The sequence below is a fragment of the Anabrus simplex genome, chromosome 2 (genome assembly GCF_040414725.1).
Source record: "Anabrus simplex isolate iqAnaSimp1 chromosome 2, ASM4041472v1, whole genome shotgun sequence".
NCBI lineage: Eukaryota > Metazoa > Arthropoda > Insecta > Orthoptera > Tettigoniidae > Anabrus > Anabrus simplex.
In genome coordinates this window covers 269788983-269810666 of record NC_090266.1, presented here as the reverse complement: position 1 = coordinate 269810666, position 21684 = coordinate 269788983, and the positions used below count along the sequence as shown (strand labels likewise).

General features: G+C 42.2%; 2 protein-coding genes across 3 annotated transcripts in view; one reads left to right on the top strand and one right to left on the bottom strand.

Annotated features, from left to right (window-relative positions):
• LOC136864047 (very long chain fatty acid elongase AAEL008004) overlaps positions 1-6233 on the bottom strand; it is a 29847-nt gene extending 23614 nt beyond the window's left edge. The window contains exons 1-2 of the mRNA XM_067140576.2: positions 6106-6233; positions 1285-1368 (exon numbers count right to left, since the gene is read on the bottom strand). Coding sequence (XP_066996677.1) covers positions 1285-1368; positions 6106-6198 — 177 coding nt within the window. The 5' untranslated portion in view covers positions 6199-6233. The remainder of the gene's footprint in view (positions 1-1284; positions 1369-6105) is intronic.
• Positions 1-21684, top strand: part of LOC136864045 (oxysterol-binding protein-related protein 9) — an 830446-nt gene that overhangs the window by 142706 nt on the left and 666056 nt on the right. The gene's annotated exons all lie outside the window — the stretch shown is intronic.

The following is a 21684-nucleotide window of genomic DNA, read 5'->3' as shown; positions in this document are numbered from 1 at the left end:
GGAGACGCCGCTATTCTATTATCCTCCACTCCCCCAAGGAAATTGTTCTATCTTCGTCTATGGGTGCACAATCGTTGCCGATTTAAGATAATATGTTTATACACTTTTAGAAGTAAGTGGCCAACGGCTTAATCATTTTCAGACAATGGATCTCATGAGATCTTGGAAATTATATTGGACGCAGTAACCACTTGAATCGGAAGCTAAGCACTGTTGTCTGGAGCTGTGGAAAGAGCAAACGTGGAAGAAACCAGTTACTCTGTTGGAAGTTAACTCTGGTTCATGACGTGTGATTATTGGTCTCTAGCCTAGCTGGGGAGCTGACCAGACTGTCAGTGTCCAGGGTTGAATGATGCAAGTGCGTTTTGGACAAAGTAATTAGTTGACTCCTAAATGTTGGCTGCCGTTTAGTGGTATAGCTCCTTTGAAAAGTCGGAGACTTATGCTAGATTCCATTTTACAATGTCGTACATCAGGACAACTATTGTTAACGAAATGAGTTTTATTTTACTCTGTCCGTGAGACTTGTTCCGCCGATCATTCTTTGTGTCCGAATGCATGTTCTTTCAATGTATCAAGTATTGTCGAACCATACCGTACGGATAATTTTCTGAATATGAGTTAGGAGAACGTTTTAATAAGGAAACTGTTGGGCATCGATTAGAGTGAAACATATTTACTGTCTGAAGTAGGAGATGAGACGTACTGTATTTCGTACCCTTTCATGCGCTGTAAATAATTAATGAGCCATTCTGTAGAAATTAACTGTTAGATTATGAAATATTTTTCCTTGAGTAGCCTATGCACTTAGCACGGTATTTGATTACTGGGCAGTCTTAGTCGACACAGGTATTCCACTTGTGTTGTTACCAACTCCCCTTCGATTTGGATGGCAGCGGTGTTTCAGAAAGGGAAGTTGTTCACCTGCTGTATGGAACGATACTGCACGATAATCTTTATAGGAACGTACGAGTATGGATGATTTTCCCGGTCGCTGAAATATTATATATCCGGGTCTACAATTGCTTAGTGATTTGCATAATTGGATAATTTCCACTTCTTACGTACCCACGCTGCTTTGAGATACTCTTAGGTGGGTGTATGAATGTCCTCACTGAGTCTGTACCAGCCTATATGCAATATTAAATTCGTTTGACTGACTATGCTAATGCAGAAGACATAATGCATTAATGAATAGCAACTACACTGCCGGAAAGAAAGAATAAATATCGACTTGTTACTTGAATTAGTAAAGGTAATGGGATGTAAAAGGTTTGCACTCACCTTGATTGATTCAGGATTGTCGGAGTAATCTGTGACCTCGCAACCAAGAGTCATTCTACCTTGTAAGAAACCTATGGTTAAAATCTGAAAAGGAATATTTTATTAATAAATGGGCATAAAGAGTGTAAATGAATTATTTTACCAAACAACGAACCACACCAAAGCAATTCGGTCAGTCATGGGTGACCGCCACCTTAGAAGGACCCTCTTTTTTTCTTATTACTTCGTCCGTACGGTCATGTAAGGAGTCTTGTATACGGCACAGCTGTTTAAATTTAGTAAGATTGCACCCACGAGTACATTTCGCTTGGGTGTACACAAGGAAGCATATTTGTCTGGTACTATTATAATTCGAATATTATTGGTTTTACGTCGCTCGGACTCAGGGAAGTCTTATAGGGACGATGTGATAGGACAGGGTTACGACTGGGAAGGAAGCGAATAATGTCTTAATTAAATTTCAGCCCCAGAATGTACCTGGTGTGAAAATAGGAAACCACGGAAATCAGTCTTCAGGACTGTCAACAATGAGGTTCGAACCAATGTTTCCAGATTGCAAACTCGAACCGCACAATCAGCTCGTTCGGTTTTCTCTGGTACTGTGTCTACAACTTCTTGAATGAAGAGGGTGCTTCTTTGAAAGCTCTAACCAAATTAATTTGATTTTTAAAAATGAATTAATGTAAAATAATATATCCATATAGGGAGTTTAGATTAATCATTAACCATAACCTAAACACTTGTGATGATATTACGTTGCGTAGAACTACTCTCAAACCACGTATTCTCTGCAAAATACAACTCAAAATGGGACCTTCAGGTAGAGGGGGCTCATACATTTTTCATACTTATAATAGGCGTACGTGAAGGCGACTTCTTGAATATAAATGTCCCACAAGCCTTGGGCCAGATATTTAGGCATTCTCCAGAAAATCGACTTTGACAACCTTCACGTTAGCGAAGTGACAAGCGAGCACGTGGCTTACTGGGTAGCGCCCGATTCTTGTAACAAGGGCATCGCTGGTTCGAGTCCCGCTGTGTGCTTCGTTTTCTTTTCCTCTTTTTCACCCCCGTTCGTATGTTTCATTGTACATATATTCTAGGTAAGAATATTTATAATGGTTCAAAAGTTGGGTACAAAGTTTTTAAAAGATCAGGTAGAAAGTTGAACATATTTGTATTTTCCCTATCAAGGAAAAGAATACACTTTTCATTTCCTACCCAAAGTTTTTCGTTTTGTACTCAATTTTTGAACCGTTACAAATATTCTTACATAGAATACAAGCGGAGTGAAACATTGGAAGGGGAAGAAAGTAAAAGAAATCCACGCACGCAGCTGGACTTGAATCGGTGATCCTTCAATGCTTAGACTACGGCACTAGCCACTGAAGTACGCGCTTGCTTGTCACTTCGTTAACGTTTAGTCGATGATGGCAATCATTAACGTATAGTCTCAGCTACCTTGCGCAGGCATTTTAATTTGACACCATATGGCTGCCTGTCTGCTCGTCAATTTCGACGTTCCCTTTTTCTCTACGCCTCCTAGATGGCGGAGTAAACCGAATCTCTCTTGGGCGTCTGTTCTGTGGCTGAGTTTTTATTAATTTTGTTGGGTAAACACCAAATGTGTCACCAGAGATCTTTTACTGCATATGCCGCCATCGTACGACATAGTGTGTTGAATGGACTTCTTTCTGCCCTTCAAAAATCCGATACTTCTGCCGGGTTTGAACCCGCCATCTTGGGATCTGGAGACTGACCTCTACCACTGATGCACAGAGGCAGTCGGTTTGTTGATATAAGACACTTGAAGTTTTTAGAAGCCGATTTTTATCGAGAATGTTTGGATATCAAGTCCAATAGCTTTGGGACATTCATATTTGAGGGGATAACTAAACGTACTACAGTGTAAGTACGGAAAATAATCCGTGATCCATGCACCTGAAGGCCTCCTTGTCGGAAAGTTTTCGTACATAATTAGGCGTCATTGATAGTGCCGGCAAATGCAATTATATTAAAAACTAACCAACACGTGTTAATGAGCATATGTAAGCCACTTATCGTTGTGTTGAAATGTATTTTCCTTCCATCCTTTCTTCCCCTTTGCGAATAGGAAAAGCTACACTCAATCTACACTACGCAGGTAATCGCCAATCTGCCCCTCTGTAATTTGCTGAAAAATGATTCGAAATGTGCATAAAACAACATAAACCAAGGTTCCATGTAATGAGCAGAGTGACTTACCTGTTTACAGTGAATCTGTAGTGACGTAGGATAGCGGTGGACGCAAGCTTCCGGCTTCACTAGCACCAGTGTTACGAGATAGAGCTCTGCCTGTCTATTTACTATATGTCTATGCGGGAGACTAAACGCTTAAAGTAATAAATCTGTAGTGGGGTATGTATGTATGTATGTATGTATGTATGTATGTATGTATGTATGTATGTATTACGCATCTTTGCTGTCGGCGTCAGCATGCACACGAGAGCAGTACAGCAGGTTTGACAAGCTGTAGCAGAGTCCTACCTTGCTTAGACATGTACTGAAATAGGTAAACAGATCAAACTGCAGTGTCTTGGAACGTTCTGAAGGATACAAGCCACCGCTTCTTGAAGGTTTTGAATTTGCAGGTGGAATGATGGAACATTTCGGATTCAGTATATTTCGGTCATTAATACAGTAGTTACTTTAGTCCCTTATGCTAAAAATGTGTTTCTTATTCCTATTTTTATTGCTATCAATATGCCAAATCTGCGTTGTTCTCTCCTAGCTGAAATTTAATCCACCTTATCCCCTCCGTTCTCCTCCCTCGTCGCGCTCTCTTTCCAACCCTACAGTACTATAAATTACCTAACATTTCCTGTTCCGTTGTTCAGTTAGGTTTAATTGGAGTGAGAAAAGTCGTATCAGACTGTTAATATGATCGTGTATAGAAACGAAGTACACTAGTCTCCAAAAGTTAAGCATAAGTTTCGAGTATGCAGGACAACAGGAAATAGACAGCACGACATATGCACCTACTAACCTTACGTGTTCGCTCTGTGTAGGAAAGGTTTGTTGCCTGCTTTGACTAGCGGCGTAACCGCAAGGTAACAGCCAGTGCCTGCGCCCCATATTCCCTCAGTCGGGTTTGCCCTGTTATAGTATGCGGAATGTAGCCTCGTGGTGATCGTGACAACATAATAGCACAACGACGCTATTTGGATCCCGTTTTGCAGGGTAGAATACTCAGCCGCCTGCAAGCAGGCCAGACACGGACCGAAGTCGCCGTATCCTTGAATGTGCCACCAAGTGTCATTTCCAGGCTTTGGAGACGATTTCGAGACACAGATGTTAGTCGTAGGCCAGTACCAGGTTGACCAAGGGTAACCACTCCACAGCAGGACCGATATCTGGCCTTAACAGCCCGACGAAATCGGAGTGCACCTGCAAGACAATTGTCGGCAGAGCTTGCAGCTGTCTCTGGGGTTGCTGTTTCCCGGCAAACTGTGTACCGGAGGCTCAGAACAGCAGGGCTGTTTGCCCGACGTCCAGCGGTGTGCGTCCCGCTCAATCCAACACAGAGACGGGCCCGTTTACTGTGGAGCCGTCAACATTGAAACTGAACCATGAATAAATGGAGGTATGTGCTCTTCACAGATGAATCCCGCTTTAGTTTGCAGAACGATTCCTGTCGCACATTAATCTGGAGAGAACCGGGTAGCCAATACAACCGCAGGAACATCGTGGAACGGGACCAGTATGGTGGTGGTGGTGGTGGTGGTGGTGGTGGTGATCGTGGCGTCATGGTTTGGGGTGGCATCATGTTGAATGGCCGTACGGACCTGCACATCTTCATGGTTTGTTCCGAGGAACACTGTTAACGCTCGGATATACAGGGATGAGGTACTAAGACCACATGTTCTACTCTTCAGAGGGTCGGTTGGTCCAGACTTCCTCTTAATGAACGATAATGCCCGACCGCATCGCGCTGCTCTGGTGGATAAATTTCTGACTGGGTAGGCCATTCATCGCATGGACTGGTCGCATGGTGCACCAGGGCAGTGATAGCTGTAGCGCCTTGGGGTTTGGTTTACGGGTTGGAAACGGGTGAGTTATGACAAAGTTAGTCCTATAATTTTATTGAATGGTTGTCACTGAGGGACGGGATATTTGAAATCATGAACCTTCTCGTTTTCCCTGCTTCACATAATTGAAATAATGTCCATTTCTTGAATATGCCGTGAATTTGGTGTGAAAACAACATTTTCACATTTCTTGAACAAACGAACGTAAAGAGTCAGTAAAAATGGGCTAGTAACGCCTCGCATTGCACCTTGGGCATTATTTGCTGACTCTTGTTTAGGATGGGAATCAACTAACCAAACAACGCTGTGGCACATACTCATACATTCTATCTAAGACAACTGCTGTCCAGTTGTAGATATTGGGGTGTTATGTGGTCAGCGTCCATGCTTCCTTAGCAGTAATTCTTGGCTTTATTGATAGAGTCCGCTGCCTATCATATCAGCAGCTACTTATTTGACTTCACAAAGCAGAGCTCTCACTCCATGGTTAAAACACTTGGACTAGCTGGAGTTCGATCCAGAGTCTTCTAGTGAGAAGCAGACGTGCTGCCTCTAAAGTACAGGGTTGGCTTGGTGTTGGAATAGGCCTACTCGCCGTTAATAAGGGAAGAGAAATCATGTTTATATACAAAAATGAAAAAAAGAATGAGAAAAGAGGAAAACGCTATAGCTTATCTTAAAGTTCTGTTAAATATTTGTTTCACGTATACTTATTGTTTTCACAAAAAAGAAAAAAAGAAAGATACGTACATACCTTGTAGAAGATAAAGAACGAACTTAGGATGTGAACGGTATTGTACACCATCATCACCTTCTTCAAGTGGAAAGGCTTCCGATGTCGCATCATTCTGGTCCCATACCGTAAAGTAAATGCGAGGTAAATGCACAAGATGACCAATATCGGATACGGACTGGACATGAGTGGCCATTCATCGACACGTTTGTCTGCATGAGAATGGCAGCTATTATACATAGAGATTCAGCAGTTGACAGTTTTGGTGAGCTACTTACATGGTAGATAGAATATAAGAGCAGAAAGTTTTGTACTTGAAGTCTAGGGAAGGAAAAGAGTTGGGAAACAATGTCAGATACATACTACCACCATATCGTTTCTCTTTTATCACGTGCATAATATGCAACTGCATAATAAACGCTTATGCGCTTCAGCGTCCAGCTTGCAAGATTGTTTGAACTAGCTCTGTTGTAATATGATTATAATATCTGCCCTACTGTTGGGCGCTAATTGAAATATGAATAACATAAAATATGAATAATAAAATAAGTGAAATTATTAATCGCCTTTCGCATGGGTGTTAATTAAAACATTAGAAAAACTACATTGATAATATTAAATTTAGTACCATAATTTAATGTAGTTATCACTTGGCGACTTCCAGTGAAATAAAATAAGTGAATAAATAAAAATGGCGATACTGATAATAATAATAATAATAATAATAATAATAATAATAATAATAATAATAATAATAATAATTTGTAATTTGCCGAAAATGCATGTAAATGGGCGCCAGAGGTCACCATATGCTCCCTTAATTTAGAATATTAATAACAGGAGCAACACTAATAATAAAATGGTAAAGCATAAAGGATTCCACTCAGGCCGTGTTCATTGAGCTGCAAAAGTGGTACTCTGCTGATTGAGTCTGATCTAACCCCCTGAAAACGAATAATCAGGTAGGAACTGCACCTAGGTTCTCCAATAACTCCTCCACTAATTGAAAATAAATTAGCTATGTTCTGGCCTAACCATAATCTGTACATTAGCACTTCATCAACACACAATGCATATAAGAGAGCAACACAGTAAACATATACAACTGCGGGAAGACTCCCTATATACACTGACTGACAGAGCAAATGCAACACCAAGGAGGAGTGGTTCGAAAGGGATGAAAGTTGGGGAAAAAACAGAGTCGGCACGGAAGAATAATTGACGTTTATTTCAAACCGATATGCAGGTTACACAATGCGCACGGCATCGACTCAGTAGGATGTAGGACCACCGCGAGCGGCGATGCACGCAGAAACACGTCGAGGTACAGAGTCAATAAGAGTGCGGATGGTGTCCTGAGGGATGGTTCTCCATTCTCTGTCAACCATTTGCCACAGTTGGTCGCCCGTACGAGGCTGGGGCAGAGTTTACAAACGGCGTCCAATGAGATCCCCCACGTGTTCGATTGGTGAGAGATCCGGAGAGTACGCTGGCCACGGAAGCATCTGTACACCTCGTAGAGCCTGTTGGGAGATGCGAGCAGTGTGTTGGCGGGCATTATCCTGCTGAAACAGAGCATTGGGCAGCCCCTGAAGGTACGGGAGTGCCACCGGCCGCAGCACATGCTGCACGTAGCGGTGGGCATTTAACGTGCCTTGAATACGCACTAGAGGTGACGTGGAATCATACGCAATAGCGCCCCAAACCATGATGCCGCGTTGTCTAGCGGTAGGGCGCTCCACAGTTACTGCCGGATTTGACCTTTCTCCACGCCGACGCCACACTGACAGAACAGAAGCGTGACTCATCGGAGAACACGACGTTCCGCCATTCCCTCATCCAAGTCGCTCTAGCCCGGCACCATGCCAGGCGTGCACGTCTATGCTGTGGAGTCAATGGTAGTCTTCTGAGCGGACGCCGGGAGTGCAGGCCTCCTTCAACCAATCGACGGGAAATTGTTCTGGTCGATATTGGAACAGCCAGGGTGTCTTGCACATGCTGAAGAATGGCGGTTGACGTGGCGTGCGGGGCTGCCACCGCTTGGCTGCGGATGCGCCGATCCTCGCGTGCTGACGTCACTCGGGCTGCGCCTGGACCCCTCGCACGTGCCACATGTCCCTGCGCCAACCATCTTCGCCACAGGCGCTGCACCGTGGACACATCCCTATGGGTATCGGCTGCGATTTGACGAAGCGACCAACCTGCCCTTCTCAGCCCGATCACCATACCCCTCGTAAAGTCGTCTGTCTGCTGGAAATGCCTCCGTTGACGGCGGCCTGGCATGCTTAGCTATACACGTGTCCTGTGGCACACGACAACACGTTCTACAATGACTATCGGCTGAGAAATCACGGTACGAAGTGGGCCATTCGCCAGCGCCGTGTCCCATTTATCGTTCGCTACGTGCGCAGCACAGCGGCACATTTCACATCATGAGCATGCCTCAGTGACGTCAGTCTACCCTGCAATTGGCATGAAGTTCTGACGACTCCTTCTTGGTGTTGCATTTGCTCTGTCAGTCAGTGTACATTCAATAATCCTGGAATAAAAAGAAAGCAGTAGGAACGACAGCGAGGACTACCCTACCATTTGTAGTGAGTCCGATGCCCAATTATTATACTGCATGTACAGTATGCACTACAAATATGTGAATTAGAGATAGCAGAATTTAATTATATCGTACTACTAACTACTACTGTTAATAATAATAATAATAATAATAATAATAATAATAATAATAATAATGAATTCTATGTATCAGTATTGTGGGACATTTTCATCCCTGTGGATTTCTCGTAAGTACATCGTTTAACAACATAACAAACGCTTGTCGTTTCTACGCTGTTAGCACACAATAATGAATATAGGATACTATTTATTTAGAAATTCGCCATTACTCTAATTACGCAAATACTTTACACTGTTTCATCACAGTCTTTTTCTTCCTCACAATGTGTGCTTATTGTCATAGATGCAACGAGTTATATTTCTTTCTCCTGGTATAAGTTTATTAGAAATGTGGACTGTAAAGGAGCAGATTAGGATATTCGGCTTAAAACTAATACATTTTAATAAAAAAATGATTGTGATTAAATTCCAGTACACAAGAAGCTTCTAAAACATCCCGTACCTCTAAGCAAACCGATCCTGCCGTGGTGCACGGCCTTCATCTGACATAAGTACTCAATAATCTCATTCCTAATGGCTTTCGCCTCTTGAGAATTCCGACGTGGTTTGTTTTCTAGAGGCTCCATGCCTGTATCAGCTTGGATTACTCCGCGCCATATGCAATTCCGGGTTGATTCGTAAGATGCTAGGTTCAGAAACTCGAAACAAATATATCAGGAAATATAGCTGTCACCAGTAGCCAAAAATCGAAGTTTAAGCAACGGTCTAACTTTTGGTGGTATTGCTTCACGAAAATTGGTATCGGACTTTTCAGTCATCGGTCCAACCTTCTCTAACAAAAAATCAAATTCTTCTTGGCTCATCCGTGTAAAATTTTTGAAGTGCGCTTTGTCGTTAGTCAACAACTTCTCAAATAATTCGTGCTGTAGTTGGTTTAATCGAACGAATAATTCTCGCCTCCACCATCGGGGCCGTTTTCTCTTTTGACCGTGCTGAATAACAATGTACGCTGCTACCGCAATAGTCTGCAAAGCCATCGTCCAGGGTCAAAGTCGGGAAAGAAACTGTTGCCTTGAAGGAATAACGTTTGTAGTTGGTAACACGTCTCCACAATTGACGCATGCTACACCCAGCAACACATGTAGCATACAATATCTTTTCTGCCCCACTGATAGCAAGCCGCATGCTAACAAATAGCAACATTAGTTGACAGCCGCATGCTACATGTCATCCTTTGCCGCAGGCAGTGAAATCGTACCTTAAGGAACGGCAAAGGACTTGAACAATTATACCACTCAAAGTAAACTCATATGGGGCCGGCTTGCATGAATGAACGCATTTTTTAAAACGGACTAGGGCATTTTTACCACTAAGTCGGCGATATATTCTTTTAATTATTCTCCAATATTTCAGTTAACATAATTATCTCTTAATTACCAAATATTTAGTTATGTACAGTAGAACAGTCAAAAAATGACGCATGAAAAATGTTGAAATACTGTATCGGGCATGATCGTCCTCGAGTAGGCGGTACAGCTACGATAAAAAGCGATACAACTCGCGTATTGCCTAACGACGCGTTCCTGACGAAATGTGACTGTGAATGTGAATGAAACTCTTCACATACAGAATAATATAAAATAATGCAATGAAATGGACGAGGAATTGTCATAATGGTAAAATAAACATATACAGGGAGGATTGTTACAGTGGTGTAAACATGCTACGTGCCAGTACAGTACTAATCATATACTATGTGTACCCGCCTGTCAAGGTGAGAACTAGGGTTCATGTCCTAAATTACGCATTACTTTTTTAAACTTTCAGGGTGTTGCGTTAGCCAAATACGTGTGTATTTCCATTCATTGCGAAATTTGGCATCGTGTTTTTAATTATGTTAGTCCTGAAAAGGGCTGTTTTAGACATGATTTAATACCTCGTCCAGTATCCATCGGCTTGAATAACTTGTCGGAGCTGATACAACAGTGAATCAGCAAGCTTTCTAAAGTATTCCTCGTCGAGAGCGATCTCCTCTCATGCGTCCAACATTACACCCCACAAAGCATGATCCGAAGGTGGGGGAGGGTGATGCTAGTGTTTCTTTATATGGCGTTTCGACCTTGCCCACACATGTTCAATGGAGTTCTGATATGAAACTCGAGGGACACTATTGAGCAGCTCAGTGGAATCTTGTTCAGAAAACCAGCCCTGAGCACGATCGCTCGTGTGGATTGGGGAGTTGCCTTGCACGAACTGTATTACCTCATCGAATAGCGCCCTCTCACAATCGGGACCATAACATTCTGAAGAATGTCCAAATGTAGATCCGATGTGAGATGGTCATCTATCCGATGAAGCACTCCAGCCCCATCAGACAATATCCACGCCCAACACGACACGCATATGCGACCACTGCGTGAACATTCGGCTATATATCTTTTAGTCGTATCGGGCTCCCTGTGGTCTGTGAAAGTGAACCGGCCGGACCTCCGCCGAACTGAAAGAAATTTCGTTAGAGAAGATTATATGATCCTAGTTACGATTTTTAACTCCACCTCGGCAAAGGCGAACCGATCGGTCATCTGCTCATCGGAGAGACTCCTTTGTGGCAGCTTTCCTGCAGTGGAGTCCGGCTTCTCGTAATCGTGTACGGGCCGTGTATGGACATGACCGCCACCGAGTTAAAGAACGGGTTCTCCTGTGTAGTTTCAACTAACCTGTTGTCTTCTTCCCTAGAAGAAGCCCTCTTTAAACCAGTGCTCGGTAGACTTCCATTGTCCTCTGACCCCCGTCACTGATGTACCCATTCCTGAACAACACTAGGCGGAACGCCACACGAATGATAAAATTGCCTTGTTGAATGAGAGCCTCCACTTGCCCCCTTGACGCATTTGAATAACGCCCCATGTTAGAACGGAGTGAAGCGTTCAGCATCGAAGTTCGGCCTAACTTGGTGTGCGTTGCCTGACGTCATCACAGTGTGTTCATTCGGGAGAGAAAAAAGGCTTTGTTCACTTCGGGATTCGAACAGTAGCTATTATGGTATGCACAAATTTTGTGGCCTGCACCTGACCTACTGCGCTGCGTGGGAGCGTGCTTAAAATTTTATAGTGCTTTGTGCAAATGAATGGGTGCTCGCAAAAACGGGCTAACCAACAAATTTGTAAAAAATGAGTTATGTGCTGCCATCCATTGCGGAAGGTTCAAAGTATCTTCTGTGAGTTGGGCTAACATGAGGTAATCCTGTGTGGTGAGATAAAACGCTTTGAATTTTATACCATTTTATTTAGACCAATTTTGTTATTGCAAAATCGGGCTAACAGACGTTTACGGAGGAGGCCGTAAAGATGGCGTTACTGTAGGCTATATGTAGGTTTGCAAACCTTATTCTCAAGTATACTAGAGGCTGTGGGTGTTTCTTGTGCTTTGTGCCAGATTAATGGATGGGTTTAGTAAAAAGAGCTAGAATAAGAAAGCCATTTCAAGGAGTAAAAATGACAAGTGACAAGTTTGTGAGCACTCAACATTTGCTAGAAAAAGTAACCAAGAGAATGATATCAGTAAATAAGCAAAGAGTACTAATTAGTAAAGTTTCAGGCGTACTATTTAAGAGAGATGTACCATTTAAGTATTTGTTAAATATTTATATGGTATAGTTGAGGAATATGACTGTGTTGACCTTCACAAAAGGAACAGTAATGGTGGTCGGCCATCACTTGCTAGTGTTCAGCTGTCACCAAAATACAGTGTTACAATGCCAATACAGCTAGCAAAGCTTAAGGACTTGCTTGAGCTACTTGAATATGTCCCTGCAATATATCACCAGTATTACAGAGAACTGACAGCTGGCAATGGCCAAGAAGTGACTGAGGAATCATTTTCCAATGCATTAGAATATGACCCATATGACTGATGATTATCCCATGAGGGAAAGTTATGTCATATTTCAAAATAAGTCTGAAGCATCTTTATGTCTTAAAAAACCCACGGCACTTAAGCCCTTGAAAGGGCCCTAGCCTGCCCAGCGACCGCTGCTCAGCCCGAAGGCCTGCAGATTACGATGGGCCGCGTGGTCAGCACGACGCATTCTCTCGGCCGTTATTCTGGGCTTTCTAGACCGGGCCCACTATCTCACCGTCAGATAGCTCCTCAATTCTAATCACGTAGGCTGAGTGGAACTCAAACCAGCTTTCAGGTCGAGAGAAAAATCCCTGACCTGGCCGGTAATCGACCCCGGGGCCTCCGGGCGAGAGGCAGGCACGCTACCCCTACACCACTGGGGCCGGCATCTTTGTCTAGTTTACTGTATAAAGCACCTTTTTTGTATTGTATGGTCATAAAATAAAGTTTGGTTACGAATCTAAGGTAAACTATTAACTATAGCTAGGTCAACGCAGAAGTCAATTTTCTTCCATTTTTTATATTCCTATTTTTCCAATCACTTTTCATTTTTAATACAGTTCCAATATATGGTATTGATAATTTAAAGGCACTACATCAAGATAAAATAATGAAACAAATATTATTTTTAGGGTATAATTTTTGTTTCTTGATATTTGCAAAAGTTGATTTATCTCTGTTCTGACAAACTGTTGGTTAGCCCGTTTTTGCGAGCACCCATTCAAATGCATATCACGAGGAGGTGAGAATGGTGAGGGTAGAGTATGTGCGACTGACACAATGAGTGAGAACTACGGACCGTATTATAAAACGCATCCAGCTGACTGCACAAAGCCGATCGGAGCCGAAATGGACTTTCTTATATTTCACCTCTCCATAGATGCGACAGTTTTTGATTGTTCATATATATATATATATATAGTCGTAAATAGCTTGGGTGTATTCATCTTGTTGAGTCCAAGAGAAGGCCATCTGGCGTTAATCCTGCCGGGATAAATGAATCATCAAAAAATCAATCAGAACTATATACGAAATGTGAATCATAATTGAATAATGGCATTTCTTAACCAGAAATGAAACATGTGTATTAGAATATTCATAATTATATTTACTACATGTGAGATTCTGAAAAAAGAGTGTAATTTATTGACGATATTCAAAACGTTGGTAGTATTTGAGTTGTTGAACGGTGACAACTCCTCGTAGTACGCTTTCGAAGGAACGCCTTCGAGACAAATTTCCGACACCCTAGTATATCTTCAAATCTGTAGGAATTGAAACAAATAGTTTTTTTTTTACATTAGATCGGTAGATCACCCAGACACTGTTTTACAGTAGAACTGGGCTAGGATTTTAAAACCGCCTGCATTTCATGCCACCACGAACTGTTCGTAGTGAAAATCTCCCCCAAATCGCTGGGATTTGAGCCCGGGTCATTGCGATAAGGAGCCGAGTTGCTAGACCACTGCGCCAACGCATCTGCCACCCGTTAAACAAATAACATTATGAAGAATGCCTGGCGGCTGCAGTATCTTTTCAGGTTGGTAACAAAATTTCTAGCAAAAAGAAGTTGCTTTTATTCGTGTTCCTAACGAGGAGTCAGTTCAGACTGGAAAGGTTATAACTATGCTGAAAAGATAACATAGCAAGCCGAAGTAAGGCCAACAAATTATCCGATATTAGTTGCGAAGGATGTCGTTGGAAATCTTTAGTGATCTGCTTGACAGAGAGGAACTGAACAAACTGATTAGGTGAGGACCGTGAGTTGAACGCCGTCCTTGGGAGGAATTGGTTTGGTTGTCGGATATCTACAGAGGAGCGAAGGCCTGCAACTTGTTCTTGATTTACGGTATTTACAATAATGACGGAAAAGATTCACAAGAAATTTTCTTCGACATTCCAAAGAAATGAGAACTACTTTCATATTCCAAGATCATTTTCTTAGATCGAATGTTGATACGTCTCCCAGTAATTTCATTCAGATTTTCCTTGTAACGAAATTGTTGACCGGGGCCACAACTCTGTCCAGATGAAGAGAATGATGATTTTTCATTACCTCTTGATCATGCTTCCCTGCTGTCGAAAACAGAAACTGTACATATCACTGTCCGAAGGTAGATCAGTGAGGCTGCTTGATACAAGGTTCCAAGGATGGGTCCACTGCGAATTGTTGCCTACTTTCAGGCGTCACTCAAAACTGCAGTTGTCGAGATATTTCGTAACACTGCGTTTCAATATTGTTTGTTCCACATCGAGCAAGTGACCGCGTGGCTTGGGTCACATAGCTATCAGCTTGCATTCGGCAGACAGTGGGTCCGAATCCCCACTTTCGGCGGCCGTGAAGATGGTTTTCCGAGGATTCCCATGTTCACACCAGGCAAATGGGCTGTACCCTAATTAAGGCCATGGTTGCTTCCTTCCCACTCCTAGGCCTTTCCTATTCCGTCGTCCCTATAAGACCTGTCTGTGTCGGTGCGACGTAAAGCAAATTCTTAAAAAAAATTTTAAAAATCTTCCACTTCGGACAGTTGCTATATGGACAGTGATGAACGAGAACGTTTATTGAAGAACTCTCCTATGGTACATGTCTGCTTGACATGGGTAAGTAGACTGCGATGTTTAGTTACCTACAGTTTGAAGTACGACGTCCTTCTTAAGAGTTTTTCTTTTTTTCAACAGTAAATTTATACTGTATACATGCTTAATATTGCCTCGCTTCCGTTGTGTTATAATTATCTCTTAATCACGAAATCTAGCCATAATTTTACAACGGAGTAAATGTAAAAGCCATTGCATGGTGCATGCACAGATTTGTAGAAATTATGCTTATGACACCCCACAGTGATTTGCCTAGTAAGAAGTGGTGCTTTTCAGTTAAGACTTTTCTGTGACAATTTCACGTATGTGACGTAAAATCTGAGACAAGATGTGTTTAATAATGTTTAAGTTTCAGCCGTTTCACCTCCAACTTTTCGTGTGTGTTACGGATTGTGTTGGATCGACTGATTTCTATTTCACGTTCTCACTTTTAACTGTAATTTAGTAATGGACTGTTGAAAGTACTTACCTACATGTTCAACAAACAGGTAATCATGCGTTCTTGATAGAATCTGAACAACTGCTGGCAGCATTTTAACTCGAAGTGAAGTCAATCAGGGCCTGAAAGTTAACATTTAGTCCCCCTTCAATTAAGCAGTCATTATTGATCGTCATGTAGGGCTGTCGCCCAAGATGGCAGATTGCCAGTAAATTTTTACCTAACTTTTTAAAATTATTTTTAAAAAGTTAGAAATTTATCGAACAATTACCTTGACACATTATTCCCGTCCCTTATTCCTCATCCTATAAACGAATATTTGCCCCAGTTTTCCCCTTGAATTCAAACTCTTATCTTCTTATTGTGATCTTTCCTACTTTTAAAAGCTCCGCTCAAGCGTATTCGTCTAATAATGTCATTTCTCGCCATCTCCTTACTCAGTTGATAGAAAGAAAGAAAGAAAGAGAATGACTTCATTGTGCAAGTTTAAAGCAGAAAAGAGAGCAAGGCTCGTAGACTTAAACGCTGGTAGCCGTAAAGGTACCATTTGGCTGCGCGCGACAGAGACAAGCGACCGAGACAGACGACAGCGACAAGAGAGGGAGACAGCTCAACGTGTTGTCGCTCATTTTTTTGACGACGATCGAGGTATACGACACGCCTAGACATAGGTAGGTGTTTGTTCACATGTGCGAGCACATATTCTTTGAAGAATGGCTACAGAAATGATCATTCTAATAAAAATGTTACTCGAAGAAGAAGGCGATGTGGTGTTTGTTGCGAAAGAAACCAAGAAAACCTATGAGTTCAATATTCAAATCCAGGCTGCAAGAAGGATCTTTCTGTTTGTTAATAAAGAATAATTTATCATTTGATGAAGAAGGTAAGTCAGGAATTACTTCAGATCGAATCGTATGCAGTTTGAATATGTATTGAGTTTAATAGAACCAGATATACAAACAAACCAAAAGAAAAACTGTCACGTTACGGTAGGTTTTATATTACCATTGTAAGTAAGTGCGTACTTAGTACTTTCTTCAGCTTATCCCAGTTATTTCTGGGGGTTTAAGACCGGATGCCCTTTCTGACGTCACGTGATTCTTGAGATGAAAATCTCGACCCAGAATCGACCGGGATTCGAACCTTAGCCTTCCGGATGGAAAGCCAGCAGCTAAGGGACTGAGCTAATCACGCCCCCACTGTGAGTAATTATGTCACAAATATTGTAATTCTCTTCACTTGGTACAGTATGCTGTGTCTGAATCGTTTGTTGATGCCGTAATAGCCCATTTCACCGTTCGGCATTATTTGAATTTTAAAATTCTTATCGTTTCATATTAAGTGCGAGTGATCTTATTATCCTGCTACAGTTAATCTTTAGAAATATTAATATTTCGGTATTTATTCCACTTAGACTCCAGTTATGATTCAGAGAAAGCAACACTCCGAATGGTATACCAATAAGAGCAAACAGCGAAGTGATATCTTACCTGGTCAAGTCGACAAACAACCTGGAACTATACGCTTGCGTAGCGACCCTGCTACTTCCTGGTTTTACCATGGCCTCTGGATATAAGTGTACTTCTTATCAGAAAATATGACCTCGAAGGTACCCTCGTAATTTTGTTTAGAGTGATGCCTTCACTGCCCGTAACTGTTGTCATGAAAATAAGCGTTTGAGCTTTTGCCTTATCAAGAAGACAAGGTGAAATACTTAATTGTTTCTAAAAAGTTGGAAATTTATCGAACATTTACCTTGATAGATTATTCCCGTCCCTTATTCCTCGTCCTATAAACGAATATTTGCCCGACTTTTCCCCTTGAATTCAAACTCCATCTTCGTATTGTGATCTTTTCTACTTTTAAAAGCTCCGCTCAAGCGTATTTGTCTAATAATGTCATTCTTCGCCATCTCCTTACTCAGTTGATGGAACATTGAAGTAAATCTCGACTGTTCACGAGAAAGACTTCTTGAACACGTTTCTGAATCTACTCTCAAATTTGATTTTTGTGAGCTTCACCTTAACTCGAAACTGACTTCTTGAAGTTTCCTGTTTTGTCTCCTGACCACCCACCGTTCAGAATGTATAATTACTCTGTTGCACACGTTTCTAATAGTTTCTCGCCATTCTTATTACATTCTTTATCTTAACTTCTCATTGCTTCTTCTAAAATGTCTGCTTCATTATTTAATTTGATCTGGTTTATTTCTCCAACACGATCATCAAAGATTTTTTTTCAAAGGAGGCCCCAGTGGATGGTTGTAGCAGAAACCTATGAAAATTTCTCTCTCTTCTTGCTCCCTTTTAGCTATTTTTACCCGAATCATTTCATCAATTCCTAATTTACATAGCTCTACCTGGTTACATATGTAATATTTTATAAACACTGATATCCCTCCAGGATAGCGCCCCTTCAGGCTCCTTCTTTGTTTCATTTTACTCTACGTTTTACATCCCGATATTTTCTATTTATATCCTACCGACATCCAGGCTTCAATCATCCCCGTAATCTCATTATCCCGCATTAAATCCCTGACCTCATAATTTTCCAGTTTGCTCAGTATACCCTCTATATTTATTACTCCCTCGACTCAATCTAGTTATTTATCTGAGGGTATATCTGCTGAACTCGCAGCTCTACTCCTCGTAATTCCTATTATCTTCCATATCTTCCCCACATTTACTCGATCACTTTCTCATACCCTTCAGTTCTATTTCTAACTCTCACATTGAAATCGCCTATCGTTGCTGTTGGCCCTGACGACAATGTCTCTCAATGCTTCGTAAAATGTATCAACTTTATCTTCACCCCCACCTGGTGAGTAGACTGAGACAATTCTTGTCGTAATTCCTCCAATTGCTAAATCAACCCACATCATACGCTCATGTACGTGCCTTACAGAAACTAGGTTGTGTGCATTTATTCCTAATGGACAGTCCTAAACCACACTCTGCCCTTCCCCTTTGTTTTAACACCTGTTAGGAACACTTTATACTATTCTATGTCTTCGTCGTTATTTCTCTTTACCCGAATATCATCAATTCCCAACACATCCGGACGCATTCGTTTGGTGATTCAGCCAGTTATTCTTTCTTTCTCTCCCATAAGCCCAATTAATATTGATAGCTCTCCATCGAATTCCATTTTGTTCGGCAGGTTGTTTCCGAGGAGTCCCCCGACGTCAAATGGAAATGGGACTCCGCTACTACCGTAGGTTCGAGGCTTCGTTAAAACGTTCTGAGCGTGTTCGGTAAAAATTATGTGAAGCGGGATACTACCCTACATACACATAGTCCCAGTGGTGATCTCTCTCCTCTAATGGGTTAGGGCCCGCTGGTGGATTGTCTAGTCCTAGCCGCCTGAGAACAAGGAGGGCCATGAGACGGAATATGTCCGAATACCCACTCCTATTCCTTAATAACTGGTACCGCGACTCTCAGGACCACTTACCAGGCCACTCAACCGTTGCCCTGTCGTAATTTAGAATTGAGGCGGGTGCGTGATAGCCGAGTGATATCGCCACTGGTTGCTCACGAAGGCGGCCGTGTTTCGAATCCCGGTTAATGCCAAACGCTTAAATTCACGATCCTGAGAGTCAGATTCAACGTAAAACTGGAGGTTCCGTATCTATGATCACGATACCAACAGTCGCGTAAAACTACAAACTGTCTTGCTTGCTTGCTTTAATTTAGAATATGGCATTCTCTAGTGTGCGACAACAGCAGCCCCGGCCCTGCATCGTGGAATGTGACTTAACCATTTTGAGGTGATTCCAGTGATGCAGTTATTACAGCACACTGGAGCAGTAGTGACAGGTTGGACTATCACTATGACTATCATTATTTCGCTGCGTTTGTGTTTTTTGTTTTTGCTATGGGCTTTCCGTTGCACCCACACAAAACGGGTCTTATGGTGACGATGTGATAGGACACGACTAGGACGGGTCTGTGCCCGGTGTGAAAATAGGAAACTGCGGAAAACTATCCTCAGGGCTGCTGACAGTGGTATTCGAATTCACCATCTCTCAAATGCAAGCTGACTACTACCTGACCCAAACCGCATAGCCATCTTGCTCGATCGTTGTGTATTCTAATATCAACAGCACACACTACCTAGTCGTCGGAGCGTACTACAGTCTTTGTCAAATAAGAAACGTTTTTTTCCTCGAAGGGCTCCTTAAGCGGCTGCTATGTTGGGTTATGTCCCCCTCTCAGTGAGTTGCATTCCGCAGAAAATTCACTGCGTTATACATCACTTGCGCCAGGCCAGGCTAGATATATGCCGAAAGTCACAACTATAATATAGGCCTATACTTTTATTGCAATCGGTTTAATAAAATAGCTCTATTTTCATCAGCAAGATGAAATGCAAGTGGCTTTACTGTTAACGTATTGATATTTTTCTTGTAGCCTCTGATGCTCGCGTGGCGCCGAACACTTCGAGTGTTACAACGTTTACAACTAACACACCTTACCCCAAGCTAGCTGGCCTGTTGCCGTAAGACGCTGTGAATCTCGAGGGTGGCACCCAGGCTACACCCGCACCCAGATCAACGGAAGCTTCAAGCGCATGCGTTAACACAGCGACTTGAATTTCGCTGGGGTAGCTCTCGCTCCGGCAAAGAAATCCAGGTCGCTGGAGAGTGCTGAACTGCTGTAGAGCGAGCGATTCATCGGGACAGCTGTACTTGGCTTGACTTAGCTTTGCAATTTTTTAACTCTTTAAGGCACAGAACTATTTTTCATTTTTTGTTTCTTTTTAAACTTTATAGCTTCCACGATAACGAATACAGAGTGTCGGTACCAATATTTAGTCCATACAAGTATTTCTGGCCGAAAAATCATCAAATTATATGTGGCTACTTAAGTGACCACTATCCATTTAAGCGCCCAGCCGGTACACAAGGGATAGTGGTTACATAAGTAATCAGTTACTCTTTCTAGGGTAATTAGATACTAAGTCAGTTGTAATCGAGCTAGCGAAGCGAGAGGTTGTACTGTATAGTGAGTGCTGGGTGAGAAGAATTAATATTGCTGTAGAGCAGTATCGCGCGGCCATAGGTGGCGGGGGAGTGACGTGTCTGTGTACGGCAAGTGGGAAGGTGCACCTACGACAATCTGGGCTCGAGGTAACTGTGATGGTGGCAGCAGTAGTGGCAATTCTTCTGATAATAGGAGGTGTAGAAGTGAACCGGGACCAACGGGAGCAATGAGTTGGGAGGACATGGAAAATATTAGGGAAATAGTCAAAGAGGTCTGTCAGACTTGAACAAACGAGAGAGCTAATTCGTGAGCTGAGGAATTACGTAGTAGAAGTGAAAGACTGTATAAAAGAAGACATAAGAATTATGACAGGAAGGGTGGTGGAAAACTCTAGGAAAATAGAAATATTGAAGGCGAAAATGAAGGGGACTGCAGGGGAATAGGAGAAAAATCAAGTGGCAACAGAAAATTATCATTCAGGACGCTAGGAGGAAAATATTTTCATATACGGCATATCGGAGAATGAAAAGGAGGATTTGAATAATTTAACGAGTAAAGTGTTGGATGTTATAAATAATCATATATTGGTAAATTGTAAAGAAGAGGACATTGATGAAATTCAAAGGCTGATGAGAGTTAAAGGGAAAAGAGCTATTAAAGTTAAGTTGATCTCGGCTCTGAAGGCGAACAAAGTCATCCTCAATGCGAAGAACTTAAAAGGAGAAATGATTTGGGTGAGAAGAGACATGGATAAAAAGACCGTCACAGAACAGAGATTCTTGCGATTTCATCTAATAAAAGCTAGGAATTATGGACTAAAAGCATACATAAGAGGCAAACGTCTTACAGTAGGTGAGAAAAGTGGTCGCGTACTTGGTCAGTTGCACAGCTGCGGGAAATGGATATGCAGTTGAGTTCATCGCCTCAGGAAGTTCATCAACTGTCTGTAGAGCCTGCACGCTGGCTGACAACGTACAATCTGATTATAACAGTAATCAGAGACCTTCATACTCTACAGAAGAACAGAAGACAGCAGAGTGACGAACGCAC